Source organism: Camelina sativa, chromosome 17 (assembly GCF_030686135.1).
Source record: "Camelina sativa cultivar CO46 ecotype springtype chromosome 17, ASM3068613v1".
Taxonomy (NCBI): Eukaryota; Viridiplantae; Streptophyta; class Magnoliopsida; order Brassicales; family Brassicaceae; genus Camelina; species Camelina sativa.
The window spans coordinates 556,556-575,655 of record NC_141896.1 but is presented as its reverse complement, the minus strand read 5'-3'; the positions used below and the strand labels follow the sequence as shown (position 1 = coordinate 575,655).

The 19,100-nt window shown below is 36.4% G+C and overlaps 7 protein-coding genes across 12 annotated transcripts; 5 read left to right on the top strand and 2 right to left on the bottom strand.

Annotated features, from left to right (window-relative positions):
- The first annotated feature begins 699 nt into the window (after nt 1-699).
- Nucleotides 700-2,534, top strand: LOC104738715 (transcription factor HFR1). Its single transcript, XM_010476346.2, has 5 exons — nt 700-864; nt 986-1,304; nt 1,410-1,535; nt 1,688-1,753; nt 2,167-2,534. Coding segments are annotated over exons 1-5 (828 nt in total). The 5' UTR covers nt 700-862; the 3' UTR covers nt 2,482-2,534.
- A 702-nt stretch (nt 2,535-3,236) lies between these two features.
- LOC104754203 (germin-like protein subfamily 2 member 2) lies at nt 3,237-4,451 on the top strand. Its single transcript, XM_010476345.3, has 2 exons — nt 3,237-3,494; nt 3,726-4,451. The coding sequence occupies exons 1-2, from the start codon at nt 3,383-3,385 to the stop codon at nt 4,268-4,270; spliced, it is 657 nt and encodes a 218-aa protein (XP_010474647.1). The 5' UTR covers nt 3,237-3,382; the 3' UTR covers nt 4,271-4,451.
- Nucleotides 4,452-4,664: 213 nt separating this feature from the next.
- Nucleotides 4,665-6,217, top strand: LOC104754202 (protein COP1 SUPPRESSOR 2). Its single transcript, XM_010476344.2, has 6 exons — nt 4,665-4,870; nt 4,984-5,190; nt 5,290-5,413; nt 5,510-5,583; nt 5,679-5,836; nt 5,929-6,217. The coding sequence occupies exons 1-6, from the start codon at nt 4,773-4,775 to the stop codon at nt 6,102-6,104; spliced, it is 837 nt and encodes a 278-aa protein (XP_010474646.2). The 5' UTR covers nt 4,665-4,772; the 3' UTR covers nt 6,105-6,217.
- LOC104754201 (putative expansin-A17) lies at nt 6,155-7,361 on the bottom strand. The gene is made up of 3 exons (XM_010476343.2): nt 7,186-7,361; nt 6,683-7,004; nt 6,155-6,551 (listed from the first exon to the last, which is right to left on the bottom strand). Exons 1-3 carry the CDS (start codon nt 7,319-7,321, stop codon nt 6,242-6,244), a joined length of 768 nt encoding a protein of 255 aa, XP_010474645.1. The 5' UTR covers nt 7,322-7,361; the 3' UTR covers nt 6,155-6,241.
- A 1,972-nt stretch (nt 7,362-9,333) lies between these two features.
- Nucleotides 9,334-12,044, top strand: LOC104754199 (mannan endo-1,4-beta-mannosidase 1-like). Of its 2 annotated transcripts, none has more exons than XM_010476341.3 (5): nt 9,334-9,833; nt 10,458-10,637; nt 10,999-11,121; nt 11,219-11,427; nt 11,543-12,044. In XM_010476341.3, exons 1-5 carry the CDS (start codon nt 9,441-9,443, stop codon nt 11,934-11,936), a joined length of 1,299 nt encoding a protein of 432 aa, XP_010474643.1. In that variant the 5' UTR covers nt 9,334-9,440; the 3' UTR covers nt 11,937-12,044. The 2 variants fall into 2 exon arrangements, 1 of the variants encoding a protein (XP_010474643.1); XR_015586718.1 differs by having other exon boundaries at nt 9,418-9,833; nt 10,999-11,126.
- Nucleotides 11,995-14,462, bottom strand: LOC104754200 (cathepsin B-like protease 2). The gene is given in 11 exon segments (XM_087495096.1): nt 11,995-12,250; nt 12,365-12,400; nt 12,495-12,608; nt 12,689-12,907; nt 12,996-13,121; nt 13,211-13,285; nt 13,374-13,403; nt 13,405-13,647; nt 13,781-13,861; nt 13,944-13,997; nt 14,183-14,462. Coding segments are annotated over 11 exon segments (1,194 nt in total). The 5' UTR covers nt 14,264-14,462; the 3' UTR covers nt 11,995-12,115.
- A 181-nt stretch (nt 14,463-14,643) lies between these two features.
- Nucleotides 14,644-18,856, top strand: LOC104754197 (translocase of chloroplast 33, chloroplastic). Of its 5 annotated transcripts, none has more exons than XM_010476337.2 (10): nt 14,697-14,914; nt 15,109-15,290; nt 15,417-16,879; nt 16,998-17,105; nt 17,207-17,314; nt 17,398-17,522; nt 17,825-18,089; nt 18,180-18,248; nt 18,331-18,492; nt 18,580-18,856. In XM_010476337.2, exons 4-10 carry the CDS (start codon nt 17,010-17,012, stop codon nt 18,646-18,648), a joined length of 894 nt encoding a protein of 297 aa, XP_010474639.1. In that variant the 5' UTR covers nt 14,697-14,914; nt 15,109-15,290; nt 15,417-16,879; nt 16,998-17,009; the 3' UTR covers nt 18,649-18,856. The 5 variants fall into 5 exon arrangements, with proteins under 5 accessions (XP_087351219.1, XP_010474639.1, XP_087351221.1 ...); XM_087495095.1 differs by having other exon boundaries at nt 16,994-17,105; XM_010476336.3 differs by having other exon boundaries at nt 15,109-16,879; nt 16,994-17,105.
- The last annotated feature ends 244 nt before the right edge of the window (nt 18,857-19,100 follow it).

Sequence of the window (19,100 nt, the reverse complement as noted above, 5' to 3'; positions counted from 1 at the left end):
TAGAGACGACTGGACATCGACTGATCTGTATATATGGATATATATATTTTTTAATCTAATGTTAAATTATATTTAAAAGAAAAATAAATTACAAAACTTAGATATAAATTGTTTCAAAACATTTCAAATCAAAAGAGTTTCATATTAATAGAATCTTGCTTTAAATATATTTTTATAATACAAATATCAAGTATAAAACGACGACTATCCAAGGATAAAGGATAAGATTACAGGAAAATTAATTAACGGATAGAAATGGTCCTACCCCGTTATGCACTACAGTTCTTTGGTGGAGATATATAATTCAAAATGTCACTCAAATCTCAATAAATATATATATATATATATATATATATATGGCTTTCCGAAGAGTAGTTAATCAAGATCATGTATGTATGCAATTATGCATGCAATGTATACGTTATTTATTGTCGATGTATACTTGCATGCCTAGATATTTTGGAATTTTTTTTTTTTTGCGTAATGTCAAAATAAATCTTATGAATAGTTTCCGATAATTAAGAAGAGAAAACCATTAATAGGCCAAGTAATGTAATTTAAAAAGAGTAATAGTATTTCATTTGAAAATTGTGGTTATGAAATTTATTCTATTGCTGTCGGTCGGGTATACGTAAAATAATGAAAATATTTATTTTTCTTCTCCAAAGCAAAAGCACCACTCGAATTATGAAGCGTGGCAAAATATAAGTGGGTCACTAATGTAGCTGACAACTATACCATCTGCCTCATCCGGTCGTTCCTCCTATATTATAAACGAATGGGATTCCATTTTCTCGGACAAATCTGAATAAAAACAAATTTCTCCAATTCTTTCATATCTCCGGTTCTTCTTTTAACGAACATGTAAGTATAGTTAAACAGGAAGTTTCTGAGTGTACGTAGGTTTCTTGTCCTATCGATAATTTATAAATCTCGTAAACCCTAGCTAATAATTTACTACTTTGTTTCTTTTTCTTTTTTTCAGGTTGAATCACGACGTCGGATCACTTGCTGTGAAAGATCAGGGTATGGCAAAAAGAGCAAGAAGCGATGAAGATCGTCTTATAGACGGTCTAAAATGGAGCTACGGTTACTTTGATCATGATCATATTCAACTTGTTCCAGAGATTCGTAAAGAAGAAGAAAAGCCGAAGGAGGATTTGTTGGTTGTTGTCCCTGATGAACATTCTGAAACTGATGATCATCATCATATTGAAGATTTTTCAGATGGTTCATATGATCGATGTTATTTGAGAAACAAACATGAGAACCCAAAAAAACGCCGTATCCAGATCTCAAGTGATGTAAGTCGATATATATATATATATATATATATAGGTTTCCCTGTTATTATTATACATAATTTTTGACCGGTTTCTTAATTTTTTTTCCTCTAAAAATTTGTGTAGGAAGAATCAGAGGACTTTACGAGAGAGGTTCCCTCAGTTACACGAAAAGGTTCCAAGAGAAGAAGAAGAGACGAGATGTGTGATAAGATGCGTACGCTACAGCAACTTGTACCTAATTGTTACAAGGTTGGTGTACATATATGTTAATATGTCTTATGCCTAACACACACACACATATATGTATTATGTGGGTGTATATATATAGTTCAATATATCAAGGAATTTTGCTGTAAGTTTCGATTTCTGATATCCCGTGTGGTGTTTTTTTCGGTTTTCAGGCGGACAAGGTTTCGGTTCTCGATAAGGCCATAGAGTATATGAAAAACCTTCAGCTTCAACTCCAGGTATATATCGTAATTAATATTATTCAGTATATTTTCTTCACCCTTTATTCATTATTCTATGTATGCTTGTTCATATATATATTTGAATTGTTAAGGCTTGAGATTTTTGGGGAATTCATAAATTCTAATTTTTTTTGGTTGATCGTTCTTGTTATTTGATCTGACTCGCCAACTTATAATATTTGTTACAGTATTGTAATAATATTAGTTATATAAAGGAAGTTTTAATTTAGTAGAGTTTAGAGAAGTTCTCTCATCTTTTTAGCCACTGCGTTACTGTTCCACTAGGCAAACATTTTTTTTGCCGTCAAGACATAATATGATATCAATTTGAATATTAAAAGATGTATATTTGCTATATATATTTATATTCAGAAACTGAGCTCTAATCAAAGTTAATGTTTTAATTGCAGGTGATGTCAATAATGGGAATGAATCCTTATTTCCCTCTTTCGACATTTAACTTTGGAATGCAAAACCACCTGTTCACTGCGATGGCTCTGGCTCAGGGCCAAAATCAGGCGAATCAAACCACGTCGACACCGTTAATTCAAGCTTTAAATTGGCCGTTACCACCGTTTACTAATCTTTTATTCCCACACTCATCAAACCAATCTCCCTTTCTTACAACAGCATCAGCAGCTTCTTCTTCTTCTCAATGTCTTTGTGGTTTGGTTCCTTGTTTCCCAAGTCCCCTGGACTTTTCATCCCGTACGACGGGACTATGATATGTAAGTAGCTCGACAAAAGTTATGTGAAATGAATGTTGATTAAGATAAAATGAAATTCCAAAATATCAGATAATAGTTCCCTCGGCCTCGTAGCGTTTTTATTTGATTAAAAGGGAGTTGAAACGAAAACCCATTGAACGTAGGAACAAGAGCCTTTTCCTGAAGGATTCTAAGTAGTGTTTCAAATGGTATTTGGTTACATCCCAATGATATTTATCTTCAGCATCTCAAGTTCAGGCCCACTGGATAATGTTCTATGCGGAAAGTGACAATAATTTACCTCTGCACACTACATGTTACTTAGAAGCTATAGCTAGGGTGTGGCTCTCGCTCTGTCAACTTAGGGTGTACGAGAAAAGAAGAAACGGGAAACGTGACTTCGAGGATAAAATTAAACACTTGCTTAGCTTACACATCGATGATTTTATTTGCGTTTATTGTATATTAATTATTTTAAATTGACCCGTTAGCTTGAAATATTTAGAAAAGTCCACTGTTAGTTAGTATACGTGAATACGAAACTATGCATTTTTCCAAAATAAATTATTGGAAAAACTGAAACTTTTATAATCGGGAATTATACATTTTTTTGGTAGACACAATTCACATGAAAAAAAATCTACACACATACATATTCGTTATTTTACCAAATATATGTTTTAACAAGACTTGGCTTTAGTGAAAAACAATGTCAGAAAGTCATCGTTTTACCTACTAATTAGCTATGACGTACATTTCTTAGTTTGGTCAAGACAAATGAAATGTTTGGATTTTTTGTCAAGCAAATGTCTTGTCAATCAAAACTGGTCTATGATTCTATAAGTATCAAAAACTTCGAGCCTCTCTTTTCTCATAATCAAATAAAACTCATATTTTCCTTAATATTTAATTTGGAGTCATGATGATTTCAAGAATTTCTATTATCATCGTGTTATCTTGTATTATCACTTCAACACGTGCATATGATCCTGATGCTCTTCAAGATCTCTGCGTTGCCGATAAATCTCACGGTAGAAATTACCTCTGTTAATTTAATTTATCCTAACGTCTATTTATAATTAGGGTCATCTCAAACTCTATGAAACTCTTGTCTAATTTTTTTTTTCTTTTCTTAAGAAACAGCGGTAAGTTGAAATTAGAGATTTTGTGGACTTACATATTACACTAATAATATCAAGTTGACTGTTTCAAGATAATATAATACATAACATGAACCACTCGATATGATGTGCCCATCGCAGGAACCAAACTGAATGGATTTCCATGCAAGGAAACGTCAAACATCACGGCGTCAGACTTCTTCTTCGCCGGAATCTCAAAACCAGCCGTCATTAACTCCACCTCCGGTTCCGCTGTGACGGGAGCAAACGTGGAGAAGATCCCCGGCCTCAACACTCTCTCCGTCTCCTTAGCGCGTATAGACTATGCGCCGGGTGGTTTAAACCCACCTCACACTAACCCACGAGCCACAGAAGTCGTCTACGTCCTCGAAGGAGAGCTCGAAGTTGGGTTTATTACAACAGCTAATAAGCTTTTCTCTAAAACCATAAAGATTGGTGAAGTTTTCGTTTTTCCAAGAGGGCTCGTGCATTTTCAGAAGAATAATGGGAAATCTCCAGCGTCGGTTTTGTCAGCGTTTAATAGTCAGTTGCCGGGGACGGTTTCCGTTGCGGCGGCGCTTTTTGCGACGGAGCCTGCGTTGCCGGAAGATGTGTTGACTAAGACTTTTCAGGTGGGAACTAAGATGGTTGATAAGATTAAGGAAAGGCTAGCCACTAAAAAATAATCTAAAACGACGATATTGTAATTAACGGTTTCATGATGAGAAACCTAGATTTGTTTTCACTGATGTTATTATGGTAACTAAGACAAAATAATACTGCAGTAACTATCTTATCATTGTGAGTTACATTGTTTTACAAAATAAAATTTACTTAAAATAAATAAAATCCAAATCTTTTTCTTTAGTGCACTTGTATTTAAGGGCTGCTTGCTTGTAAACCAAGTGTTCGTCCTTGAGCTTGGACTAGGTTGATGAAACACTTCTAAATTGAACAAAAACTAATGTGGGCCTGAAATAATCGTATAATGGGCTCACTACTAGGGCCTGAAATAATTTTATAATGGGCTAACTGATAGGGCCCATATTAAAACGATACGTTTGGCTGGAGATTTTAGCCGACGGAGAGTCAGATCAATCTAAAAGCCTAGAGTGAGTTCGTCTTCGTCGTCGCCGTCGTCTTTAAGCACCGTTAGCTCTTTCAGGAATCCGATAGATTCTGATTGCGATGCCGCCGAAGAGAAACTTCAGGAAGCGTAGCTTCGAGGAAGAAGAAGATAATGATGTAAACAAAGCTGCGAATTTAGATGAAGAAGAGAAGCGAAGGTCAGTCCTAAATTGAAAAAAATCACCACTTTTAGGGTTTTAATTTTTTTTTTCCGTTTCTTCAATTAGTGTGATGGGTTGTTAAAAAGTTTCGATCTTTGGTTGATCTACAGATTGGCATTGGAGGAGGTGAAGTTTTTGCAGAAGCAGAGAGAGAGAAAATTAGGGATCCCAGCTTTATCTTCAACGGCGGCGCAATATAGCAGCATCGGAAAAGTGAAACCAGTGGAGAAACCTGAAGCTGAAGGAGAGAAAGAGGAGCTTGTGTTGCAAGATACTTTTGCTCAAGAGACTGCTGTTTTGATTGAAGATCCCAACATGTAAGCAAATCTCTCCATTCAAAAATTTTAACCTAATTTTGATTGAGCTAGAGTGAGCTGTCTTTGTAAGTGTTTTAAGGATTGTTTTTGATTCTTTAGGGTAAAGTACATTGAACAAGAATTGGCTAAGAAGAGGGGGAAAAATATTGATGATGCGGAGGAGGTTGAGAACGAGTTGAAGCGAGTGGAAGATGAGTTATATAAGATTCCTGATCATCTTAAAGTAAGTTGCTTTGCCTAATGTAACACATTGGTTGGTTTTAGTGTTTATGTGTTACAGGGGATTACGAATGTTGTTACTAAACACCTTCTTTCTCAGGTTAAGAAGCGTAGTTCGGAAGAGAGCTCAACACAGTGGACTACCGGAATAGCAGAAGTACAACTCCCAATCGAGTATGAATAGTTAAAATACACTTTCTTTGATTTGATGATAAACGTTTTGAGTGTTTTAAAGACTAATGGTTTGTGTTTTTGGGTGGATGGTATAGATATAAGCTGAAGAACATTGAAGAAACAGAAGCTGCCAAGAAGCTTTTGCAAGAGAAGAGGCTTATGGGTCGGCCAAAATCAGAGTTTAGTATTCCATCTAGTTATAGTGCGGATTATTTCCAACGTGGGAAAGATTATGCTGAGAAGCTTAGAAGAGGTATTGCCTTGTCAATCCCTTTCTCTTTTCCATTTGTTAGTCTATGTGTGTGTGGATTTTAATCTAGATCGGTATAAAATCTTAATAAGCAGAACATCCTGAGCTATACAAAGATAGAGGAGCTCAAGCAGATGGTGAAGGAGCTAAACCATCTACTACTATTAGTAATAATAATGCTGATTCAGGGAAAAGCAGACAAGCAGCAACTGATCAAATCATGTTGGAACGATTTCGCAAGAGAGAGCGTAACCGTGTAATGCGGAGATAAAGTAAAAATATATTTCCAGACTTCATCCTTGACCGGGTAACACTTTTGGATGCTAGATGTATGTTGTATTGGAATTCTGTAACATTTCATTCAAGGAAACAAGATTTCATTTACATTGTCCATAGAAAAGTTTGCTTTCAAAAGTTTAAGTTGCTCTTAAAGCTTTGACCAAACTGCCAATTAGAAGGAACTACATTGAGTGCTGTCTTGATTTTGCCATTACTGGTTTGGATTTTGAATGAGAGACTTTGGCCATTAAGGTAAGTAAGGCTTTGCCAATTAGATCCCCAGTTTCTTGACATTGTTTCCCATTTGCTGCTTTTAGAGCCTTTTATCCATACTTGGGAAATTTCACCTGCACCTCCTACATTTGAGATGAGGACAAGCTCAAAGTAATCTCTACCGTTCATTGTGAATCTCATACCTCCGCTTCTTCTACATCCGACCCTACAAGATAACCATCCCCAACGAACCCTTATATTAGAGAAAGTAGGATGTGGATGTGGTTATAGTAACCTTGATCGGTTTTGTTAGGTTTATGCCGAATAAATTCAATAAAATCTGAATTTTGTTGCTACCTTCTATAGAGAACAGGGACTATTCCGGCTCTGTACTTAGCAATGGTCTCAAATGCAGGCTGAGCCATGTCGAAATGAGGCCTGGGAGGGTTACACCAACCTCCATTGTCATTTGGTAAAGCATAATTTGGAGGACAGAAGTTTGTGGCTGTGATTGTTATCCATTTGCCTTTAAGACACCATTGTGGCACTTTAGTTGCATCGCAGACCATTTGGTAACAACCGCCACAAGATTTGCCGTCGTTGAACAATGCAGTGCTTAACGCTGCCGTGTTTGTTCCGTAACCATCGGTGTAGAGGTTGCCGTAACCACATGCTCCACCTGAAATTCAGACAAGGAAAAAAAGGATACTATAGGTTATGTACTATACGACCGGGTTGTATTTTAATATAACAGAAATAACCGATTTCGAACCAAAAACTATTGAAGGGTTTCTTTGGTCCTTTGAGGGGTTTCTATGGGGGAAGAAGAAAGAAACCCTAAAGCCCAAGAAACGACTTACCCATTGTACCAGAAGCATCACTTCCGCCGTAGAAGGTTGCATGAGCTTGCATCCAACCTGCAGAAACTGAGCTGATCATACTCGTGCAGAACATCGCAAGGAGAAAGATTATGATAAAAGAGAAAATCCTCGTCATGTTTTGTTCAGCTCGTGTTTGCTTTAATTACTTGATGAATATTAGATAGGCGACGAGGTGAGTATTTATAGTGGAAAAGGCACAAAAAGCTTGTTTCTAATTTAATAAGTTGAGTATTTTGTTGTCTATAACAACTTATGACTGGAATAACTTGAAAAAAACGAAATGATACGGCGTTGATAAAACGATATTTGCTAACCATTGTTAATACGGGATAGTCTATAACTGATCATACAGTCACATGTCAACTATTCTTAAATTGCGGAGAAGATTTCTGAAATAGTTTTTGATAAGTGTTGTCCTCTTTTCACTCGCAAATGCCGTGGTACGTAAGAGGACAGTTGACAGTTGATTAAATAAAAATTAAGTTATTTGAAGTTGTTTTCTTTATATTAGACTGTCTTATTTGACTAAACCAAAAAAAATGGATTGATTACAAAATTCATAATTGCACATTCTATATACATGATCTCATTCGTCAACATGGGAAATGGCACATGTGTAGTGTACGGCTGCAGTACTCTTCAACTTATCCACCAAGAAACATAACATTGATGCCAATGTTCATTAATAGAAAATACTTATCATTTATTGAAACCAAAACATCAGTATTGATTTTACTAATAGGTTTCATATAACCATTATCCAATTCCAAATCTCGAAACACCCTTTTAGCTATATGCCTATATGTGGTTACTTTTGTTAATCAAATAGTTGGAAACTATCAATTGAACTTTCGAAGATATTCAATATTGGACAAGACTGTCGTGCAATAAAGAAAATGAGTCTAATTCTTCTGTACGTAACTTAACATTATCTGTCATGCGATAATCATTAAGGTCCCTAATATGATGGCATATCTAGAGGTACGTTCTCGTTCTTATATCACATGGCTTCATTTGATCAAAGTCCCACATTAACCCAGCCGCCCGATCGACTAATTAATATTAGGATAAAGATTTTTTGTTTCTTACGGTCAAAAATGAAGATTATACATATAGAAATTAAAAATCTCTGTACTTGATAAACTTTAGAAGACAAATGAACCCAAAAAAAAAAAAACTGATTACAAATTTTCGTACAAATCAGAACGTAAAAGCAAATCTGATAGTCTGTCTGTTCATGTTTTGATCAGTTTCTTTATAAGCTAACAAATTTAAATTGGTATACTGATTAAAATATATGGATTAACAATAAAAGAGACTCTTCAATTGTAAACTTAGCACACAAAATATAAAGGCTTATCAAAGGGCCCAATAACGATAAAACAAAACTTGAGAACAAAGAATGGTCCAAGTTAGAAGATCTCATTTCACATTGTGTACACCAAATTATTTATTTCTAATGTTCTAAAACATTATTACAGGTTTTTTAGCTATTTGGCAGATAGGTTTAAATGTTCTTTATTTAAAGACTAAAACATAATGGACCCCCAATGTCTTTGATATCTATTAACATCAATTTTGGAGCTTTACAAAATCCATATGAAGTTTCTCTTTTTCAATTATTATCTCTGTTGAGAATTTAAATTTAGTAATTCATCTTACATAATTGAGTGATCGACATAAAAATTATCTTACATCTGTACTAGCTTAACTATGATAGCTCCACCCCACACGCGTGTCATCCTAATATTCAAAACCAAATAATTAGCGCGATGGTTTCGTATCATTTTCTTTAACCCATAAATCATATTATTTTATTTTTTTGCATCATATATATGTTATACAAACCGAAAAGTTATGTTTCCTTATGATGACTTATTGGAAAATATGATATTTGCTTAACAGTTCACCTTAACCAAACAAAAAATTATATGTATTTCTTAAACAAAACTATTACTTATTTTAAGCCAAACATAAAAGGTATAATTATTTTTAAATAAATTATGTTAGTTTGTAATATAATAGTTTCCTTAACCCCATAATAGAATTTTGAAAATGATTTTAATAAACGTTAAAATAAAAAGAATTAAACTTTATATAAATCTAATTCACGCGTTCCGTGTACATATATACTTTTCAAATAAGCTTAGGCAACATAGTGACAAAAATATATAGTGTTTAAATACGTAGGCACTAAGCCATCTGTAATGTATATATAACACAAACACACACAAATGTCTATAAAGTTTCATGTTGTGTCATTCTCTTTCTTTCAAGTCGGCAAACTTTTTTTCACAATGTTGAACATCTCACCGTTTTTCTTCTTTCTTCTTCCGTTACTCATCGGAAACAACCGCATTTGCGTCGCCGTGAAGACAGACTTCGTGGGGAGAAACGGCACGCAGTTCGTGTTGAACGGAGAACAAGTCTACTTAAACGGCTTCAATGCTTATTGGATGATGACCACTGCGGCCGACACGGCGTCTAGAGGAAGAATCACCGTTACGACGGCGCTCCGACAAGCCTCCGTCGTGGGAATGAACGTCGCTAGGATTTGGGGTTTCAACGAAGGAGATTACATTCCTCTTCAGATCTCTCCTGGCTTCTATAGTGAAGACGTTTTCAAGGTAATTAACACGCATGCATATATAAACTAATTTTTTCTTATATGATTTGATCGTTAGCTTATTTATTGTTTTGGTAAAATTTATCATCCTATCTCACATATATTCTTATATTTTCCCCTTTTTGTATTTGTTTGAATCATTCGCTAATCGCTAATATACGGAGTTAATTATAAATAAACGATTGACTTGTAATTGTAATTATGGTCGTCATATGTGTATAATAATCCTTTCGATTACCATTGCCTGTTTGAATTCATACATTGAAGAATTCAAATTTCAAATATGACTTCCCGACAAACGAACTTCAAACTTCTTTGTTCTTTCTTGAAAAAAGAATTGTCGCGTCCTTTTCATTACGCTTATATATATATGTATAAAGTGAATAACCCGCAAAAATGACAAAAACGCATAGATAGAATTTCATATTGTTAATCATATTTAATATGTAATAATTAGAAGCATAAAGTTGGTACCAGATAGCTTACTATAGTAGTATATACCTTATTTGTTGACCTATTAAAAGAACCTTAACATGATTGATGATTGACTAATAAAATATTAACAACAAATTATTGTGTTTTGTGAATACTACTGACTACTGATACAAGGTTTTGGTGTCAGCAGGGGCTAGACTTTGTGGTCTATGAAGCTGGAAGGTTTAATATTAAATTGATAATTAGTTTAGTCAATAATTACGAGGATTATGGAGGGAGAAAAAAGTACGTGGAATGGGCCGGTTTAGATGAACCGGATGAATTCTACACAAACTCAGCTGTCAAGCAATTCTACAAGAACCACGTGAAGGTAAAGTAATATAGACATTTAATCTCATCATATTGAGTAGAGAGATAAGTATCAGTGAATGTGAAATATAAATCGAGATCATCATATGTAACACGGCACGTTACAGGCCAAAAGGATTTTAGAGTATATTGGTACACGTTAACGCGAGATAACCGACGACGGTTTTGAAATGTCAAAAGTTAGGTTTTAATCAATTAAAAATAATCAACAAATATGACAAATGTACCAAATCCAAAAAATTACTAATCTTGACAAATGTCCCTCAAATTTAAATATATATTTTTTTTTTGTAAGGATCAGATTTAGAATTTTGTATATTTGTACCGACCTAAACCGACGGTTTGACAAAATAATGAAACAGGCCGTGTTGACGAGGAAAAACACAATCACTGGTCGAATGTACAAAGACGACCCAACCATCTTCTCATGGGAACTCATCAATGAACCTCGCTGCAACGATTCTACTGGTTCTACTATTCTTCAGGTCAGGTCATCTCTCTCGCTCTCTCCTCTGTATAATTGTGTTAACATATACTATGTATTACATACTTTAACGGTTTCGTTTTCTTTTGTGCGTGCAGAACTGGGTGAAGGAAATGGCTAGTTTCGTTAAGTCCATAGACTCGAACCACTTGCTGGAAATAGGGCTTGAAGGGTTTTACGGAGAGTCTAAACCGGAAAGAACGGGTTACAACCCTGGCAGCACGGTCTCAACCGGTACAGATTTCATCTCCAATAACCAAATTCCGGATATCGATTTCACCACTATCCATATCTACCCGGATTCTTGGTAAGTCATCAGTCTCTATTCACTGGATCAAAATTGGGTTTTTGTGTGTTTCTGGTTTCTTGTCTTTATAACACAGTCTCTGTTTCATTATCTCTTCCTACCAAATCAATATCAGGCTACCATTACAGAGCGCAAGAACAGGAGAACAAGATACATTTGTGGACAGATGGATCGCAGCACACATCGAAGACTGTGAAACTATCATCAAGAAGCCTTTACTAATAACAGAGTTTGGGAAATCATCAAAGTATCCTGGTTTCAGCTTAGAGAAACGGAACAAGTTTTTCAAGAGAGTCTACAATGTCATCTACGACAGTGCAAGAACCGGCGGTTCGTGTACTGGTGGAGTTTTCTGGCAACTTACGACCAATAGAACCGGTCTATTAGGTGATGGGTACGAGGTTTTTATGCAAGAAGGTCCTAATACTACTGCTCAGCTTATCGCAGAGCAATCTAGTAAACTTAGAAACCTCAAGTATCCACCATTGGTCACACATAGTGCAGAATGAAGCAGTATAGATACAAAACAGGAAAAATTAGAATGTACAGAAAAGGACACATGTAAAATTGAATATGAACAAAAGCTATATATATTTTATTTTTGGGTTTACGTTTAACTATTTCATTAGCAACAACAACAACAGTGGGAAATTATATATTACAGAGCAGAGGAGACACAACATCTTGTTTAAAATGAGGAAACAAGAAGATCATCTGAAGTGGTAATACCTTTAAATACGTTCCTGTCTGAAGGTAAACCGGCTACAACACCATGTTCGATGCCGCATTCGTTTGTTCCTCTCCTGATCTTGAAGTAACCATCCTGAAATTTTCACATACTATATATCTCAGGTTCTGTATTTTCTCAGGAATTCGAATGTTGCTGCTTGGACGGTCAAAAGTAAAAAAAAAATGATTGGAGAGGAGAAAAACTTACATCACCCCAGCTTCGGTTCCACTGATTTGCAAGCAACTGCAACCAATTCAAAAGAACAAAAAGTCAAAAATATTATGAAGTTTGCAGCCACAAACTCGAACTCCAATGTGTTAAATAGCGGATTTCATACCCAATAATCTTCGCCGTCTTCAGAAGTTCCCCAGCCAATAAGTTTAACAGCATGACCTCCAATGTTAGCACCAGTTATGTGCTTGTATACTCCAGATTTGTAATGAGCAAAGTCCTGAAGAACAAAAGATCCATGAAAATTGTGGATTTTCATACTCAGTAATATGTTTGATCAATCTAAAACCTAGTAGTTACCTCGTAAACGGTAAAGGCAACCTCAACAGGTCCGTTTTTGTAAACTTCTGCCATAATGTCTTCAGGGTGAGATCTGACCTTGTACGCGCTAACACCATAGTGTTTTGATTCACGCCAAAGCTGGTTTCCGCTAGCACATTTCCTCACACATTTTGGTGTAGGGTAAGCGGGTTCACATCCAGGATGAGAGCAACCAGTATTGTCAAAGTATGGATCACACTGAAGAACCAAGAACATTGCAAAGCTCTATAAATTTTAACCACTTTGCCATTAACATATGGTCTGTGCAGCTAAAATGAGAATTTACCTCTTCGGTTACTACACCGTGGTGCTTAAAGTAGCGCCATGCAGCAATTGGGTATCCACCATTACAACCTTGACCGCAAAGGAATCCACAACATGCTAAGAGATCGTTGACAGACAAAGAAATGTTCTGCATCAAAGAAACTAATATTAAATATTTCGAAATGAGAGAGACACCAACAATCATCAATCTTGGGTTCATGGAGCAATCTGCGTTACCATGTTATATTTGATGCAGAACCTGTCGGAGAGTGATTCAACAGCACCAAATGCCCAGCAAGAACCACAGTGACCCTAAACAAACAAAAAAAACTAAGATGTTATCATCGATCTGAGTAACAAATCATTCTGTATAAAACAAACTCGAATGATGATGTGTCACCTGATCTTTAGTGAGAAAATCGAGGATAGGATATGACACATAACATAAGAAGAGTCAGTAAATCCATTGGATAGAATATAGTAAAAAAAATGGAAATCTAAGAGATTAAAAACCGACCTAAGATCCTTCCAATAGTGGTGCACTGTGACCAAGCGGTTCTAGCATCAAATTCTTTTGGAAGCTTCAAAGATAAATCATGGCTTACAATAGGTGCACCCAAAAATTCAGTCTTTGGTGTGGGTTTCACACCAAGGAGGCGCTTAAACTCTGCAACCTACACATAGATACACAAAAACACAAGTCTTATCAAGGAACAGTTTATACGCATTTACATCTCTACACACACACACACAGACAAAAAGAGTAAATAAATCTTTCTAAGCTCATAATAACAATAATAAACTCACGGTGGCGTTTGCAAAGCGATCATTCAAAGCAGCTTTCCAACCAGCTTTTGGATTGCCATTGACTTCATTGACAATCTCATTCTGCAAAAAAAAATTCATCATCAACAACGATAAGGCAAATCTAAAAAGAGACGATCAACCATGAATTAGGTGGAATCAAAACCTGAAGAATCCGTGAGGAAAGCTTCTGCTTAGAAAGGTTCTCTGCTGCAATACCCTGAGATTAAGATAATAAAAAAACCAGCTTTAAAAAAATCAAAACTTTAAACAAATATAAAACCATAAAGTATGTATTCCATTCAAATAAGTATAGATCAGAACTAGAAGAAAGCAATAACATCCATAAACATCGATCTTTGTTAAGCAATTTTAAACAGGGGTTATTGTGAAGGTTTTAAATACCTGAAGGTTGAAGGATGAAATTATAATCCCTAAAAGCAAGAAAACAGAGGCCAAGTGAAGTTTAATACAATTCTCAGCCATGAATCTAATCTCTCTCTCTCTCTCGCAATCCCCTCGATGAGTTCCAAAACTGAAACAAATGATTTGCCAGAGAGAGTTTTGGAAAAAAAAAAGGTATCTCTCTCTCTAAATGGACGTTTTCTTTCGAGATAGAGAGAAGAAGCTTTATCTTCAATCAAGAGGGAGAATGACAGATCAATATTACTTCAAGTAGAAGATCCTGACCGTCGATTTGTTCCACTTACTTGATTGTTAATCATTATTTAAAAATGATTTTAATTAACCTGACTATGATGTTTGAAACGTGGAAACATTTCTATGGGCCTATGTGCTTTAAGGCAGTCATTGTGCAATTATATGCCCAATTGGATAGTCATAATACGGCCCAAGATATTAATTAATCACAAATTAAGTATGATTAGTTAAAGTAATCTGATCTCAAGGGGGTTACTTTAGGCGGCTTTAGTTACAAAAAATCAAATTACACAGTAACAGTAGCTAATTAATTAAGCCTCTCTACCTGGTGGCGTTGAAGCATCGAAAAGCCATAGAAACCTCTAGAAAGGAGCAGAGAGAATCTTCGAAGGCGATGGAGTACTTCTCATCTGCAGACGAACGGATATGGTTTCTTCAACCCTAAGTTGCTAATTTCATCTGTCGTTAGAGCTGCTGGTAAGTTCGTCTTTTAAGGCTTCGGATCAATTTCTCTGTAATTGTGAATTTGAAATTTGTTCCGGTAGGGTTTTAAACTCACCGGAGGCGATTAGTGCCGAGATTCTTATGAATCCGAGATCGATTCTGATCTGGGAGGTTGTCTCTGTAATTGTAAATTGTTGATGATGAGTCTTTAACGTTTTTGTATTTAGGTATCCTGCGTTTGGTCCTTTTTACTGAGCTTGAGGTTAGGGATTTGAAGTATTTTGTGTTATGAGGATAGTGAATCAAACACTGCGGAAGAGGACTAGTGTTGGAGAGGTGCTAGACTCGGAAGATGACTCTGATGATTACGACATTGAGGAAGCTAACTGTGAGTTAGCTATGGTAGAAGGTCAGCTCTGTAACATACCATACGAGCTCTATGATCTACAAGATTTAACGAAGATATTGTCTGTTGAGACATGGAACTCATCTCTGACTGAAGAAGAAATATTCTTCCTCTCATGTTTTCTGCCAGATATGGATCAACAGACATTCACTTTGACGATGCGGGAGCTTCTTGGAGGCGCTAATTTGTATTTTGGGAATCCAGAGGATAGGTTTTACAAAGATTTGAGAGGAGGATTGTTTGCTCCAAAGGTAGCTTGTTGCAAAGAAGGGGTAATGTTCGTCAAGAGGAGAAAGTATTACTACTCTTTGAAGTTCTATCATGAAAAGCTGATCAAGACATTCACGGAGATGCAAAGGTTGTGGGTTCAGTATGGAAAGAAACTGAGCAATAAGGCAAGACTCCTTCTTTGGTCAGAACAAACGCAAACCGGTAGTCTCAAGCTACTGGACCTTAATAGAGTTCCATCTGGGGAAATGGAAAGTGCTTCGTGTAGATTCAAAACTCCCAAAGTAGTGAAACCTGTGGAAAGAAATAGAACGAAAAGTTTAACCTTCCCTCGCATTGGCAGCTCCAAGAACAGTCTCAAGATAAAGATAACTGAGAAAGGAATATTCGGGTACCAAGGTTCCAGCTTTGTTTCTGATGGCCATCATCATCAGACTTTACCAAAGGGTCTTCTCAAAGTGGTACCTAAATCTTCTTCTGCCATTCTCAGGGAACCCTATGTAGTAACTCCAGGAAACAGTCTCCTGCAAATCCATGAAACCGGTTCAAAGAATATTAGATTTGCAGCGTCTCCTTACTTAGGTACGAGATTTGAGAAACCACCCTACGGAAGGATCGCCTGTTCTATCGCACAACTCCCAAAATGCTCACTGAATCACCAAGACCCTTTCTTAACCTATTTGGAAACTACACGAAGCTCAATTGACAAGGTAGAACCGGTGTTGCATGATCCAACACAAACTATCCCCAGAGGTCTTGGTGTTTCAAATTACTCCATCACAGAAGATAATCTGGCTCTAAAGCAAGAAGAATATGTCCGTTACCACCTGAAGTCTCCTGGTTTTAAGCTGAGCACTGTTGACAGAGGCTCTGAAACAGCCGACACCAAAACCAAGAGGATTTTGTATGGTAATAACTTTCAGAGGGAAGCCAAGGTCCTGAGAAAACCGTTGCATGTTCTGAGAGAAGACAATCATGCTCAAGAAACCGACAATGACCATTTGTATTCCTTGACGTACAAACGTAGAAAGGTTGAGAGAATCAGCATCGCTTGAACTTCCACTTATGCTAATCCACGTAATGTACTCTTCCATTGCTCCGAGATTCATGAAAAAATATGAACTGTAATGCATATTGGTGATTGGGTTTGGGTTGAGGTTAAGATTGTTTGTATTCGTAAGAGTTAGGCACTAAAAGAAAGTATTGATGAAATAAAGGAGTAAAGTGTAATAACCAATAACTAGTCCCAACTAATAAACAAGAGAGTTCCGATAAGGTCACCCATGCCTTTGTTTTATTTTCTCTCCGGAACAACGCTTTGAGAGCTTCTTCCAAAACCTCAAAACCACAAAGCTCATACAACGGTACGCTCCTCCAAAGCTTATCGCTTTCAACCGTTTATTGTATCATCGTCATCTCTAGGGTTTTAGCGCTGTAAACCAAATACAAAACTCATAAAATTTTACTTATTTTGTTAGAAAGGGTTTTGGAGTGATGGGGTCTCTCGTTCGTGAATGGCTCGGGTTTCAGCAATTTCCAGTGGCTACCCAAGAAAAGCTGATTGAATTCTTCGGCAAATTGAAGCAAAAGGTTTGTTTTTTTTTGGTTCCTCCTGTTTCTTTGATGTTAAGTCGGTTTCTCGGATTCTCCGTTGTGATTAATAAGGGTGATGGGGTTTTTTGTAATTACAGGATATGAACTCTATGACAGTTCTTGTTCTGGGTAAAGGCGGTGTCGGCAAATCATCCACCGTCAATTCTCTTATCGGTGAACAAGTCGTCCGTGTCAGTCCTTTCCAAGTACGTAATTCAGTTTCCCTAAGCTTGAATTTGACCTTTATTTAATTTATGTGGATTGAGTAAGTATATTGATGGTTTTATAGGCTGAAGGTTTGAGACCAGTGATGTGTTCAAGAACAATGGGAGGGTTCACTATCAACATTATTGACACCCCTGGACTTGTGGAAGCTGGATATGTCAATCACCAAGCCCTCGAGTTAATCAAAGGGTCCGTATTTGAATCTCTCCTTCATTATATTGATTGGCTTGGATGACGTTTTGTGTTTGACTAGCTCTTCATTGATGTTATTAGATCTGCTTGTTGCGTATAGGCTTATCTCATATGTTTGTGATTAATTAAGCTACGTAAATATGTGCTTAAAATTGTTTACTTTGTAGGGTTTCTGCTGAAATTGTGTATTATGGCCTAATACTGTTTAGGCTTTACTCAATTGGTATATTGTTCTGCTGAAGCTGTGTGTGTGTGGAAGTTCTTATGACAGTTGTGTGTGTTTCTTGGATTTTGGGCAGGTTTCTTGTGAACAGAACCATAGATGTCTTGCTCTATGTTGATCGTTTGGATGTGTATAGAGTCGATGAGCTAGATAAGCAAGTTGTTAAAGCAATCACCCAAACCTTTGGAAAAGAGATATGGTGCAAAACCTTGCTTGTTCTGACTCATGCTCAATTTTCCCCTCCCGATGAACTTTCCTACGAAACTTTTTCCTCCAAGAGATCAGATTCTCTCCTCAAAACTATCCGTGCTGGTTCTAAGATGCGAAAACAAGAATTTGAGGTATGGTTATACCCATCTCCGACAATAGTTTTGCCAATGTTTGATTCATTGTAGCAAAAATCAGTTACATTCTTCTCTACTGGCTTGTAGGATTCTGCAATCGCGGTAGTGTATGCAGAGAACAGCGGAAGATGCAGTAAGAACGATAACGACGAAAAGGTTTGAGTTTTTGGAATCTCTGATTCGATCCGACTTGGGGACTACTGTTGAAAGTTGCTTACCTGCTCTTGGTTTGGTTTAGGCTCTTCCTAATGGTGAAGCGTGGATCCCAAACTTGGTGAAGGCAATAACTGATGTAGCAACAAACCAGAGGAAAGCAATTCATGTAGACAAGAAGATGGTAGATGGATCTTACTCTGATGATAGAGGAAAGAAACTCATCCCTCTTATCATCGGCGCTCAGGTAAGAAAGAGTGACACAATTTGATGAATTTGTCTTTGTTCGAATTTGGTAAACAAGTGAAATCCGTTTTTTTTTTGTACTTGTCAGTACTTCATCGTTAAGATGATTCAAGGAGCAATCAGAAATGACATCAAGACAGGTGGAAAGCCACTTTAAGAGCGCTGAAGAACATGTTGTGTTGTGACCAAATTGGAAGGAGAAGAAGAGTTTTTCTTTTTTCTTTGTGTGTTTTTAAAGACTCATATCTGCAACATTTTTCTAGTTTTCGGCTTTTTATCTTGTCTGTAATCTATGGAGATTTGTTCAAAGAAAATATTACCATGTGTTTTTGGTTATAAATGAAATGGATGTTTTCCCAGAAAAAGGAATACATTATTCTGTAATTCTGTAGGTTATCTGATAAGAGAGAAAGATTGTTCTAGTTTTATGTTCAATATAAATGAAATGGATGTTTAGAGAGTTTAACTGACTACTGAGAACATAGCAGATTCTATAGCCTCCATAAACAAGCATGAAACACATTCCTTCCCTCAGATTCAAGATTGAGGATTAATTGAGCCACTAGACATGATTGGTGTACTAATACTAATTAACCAAAGCAATTCTTG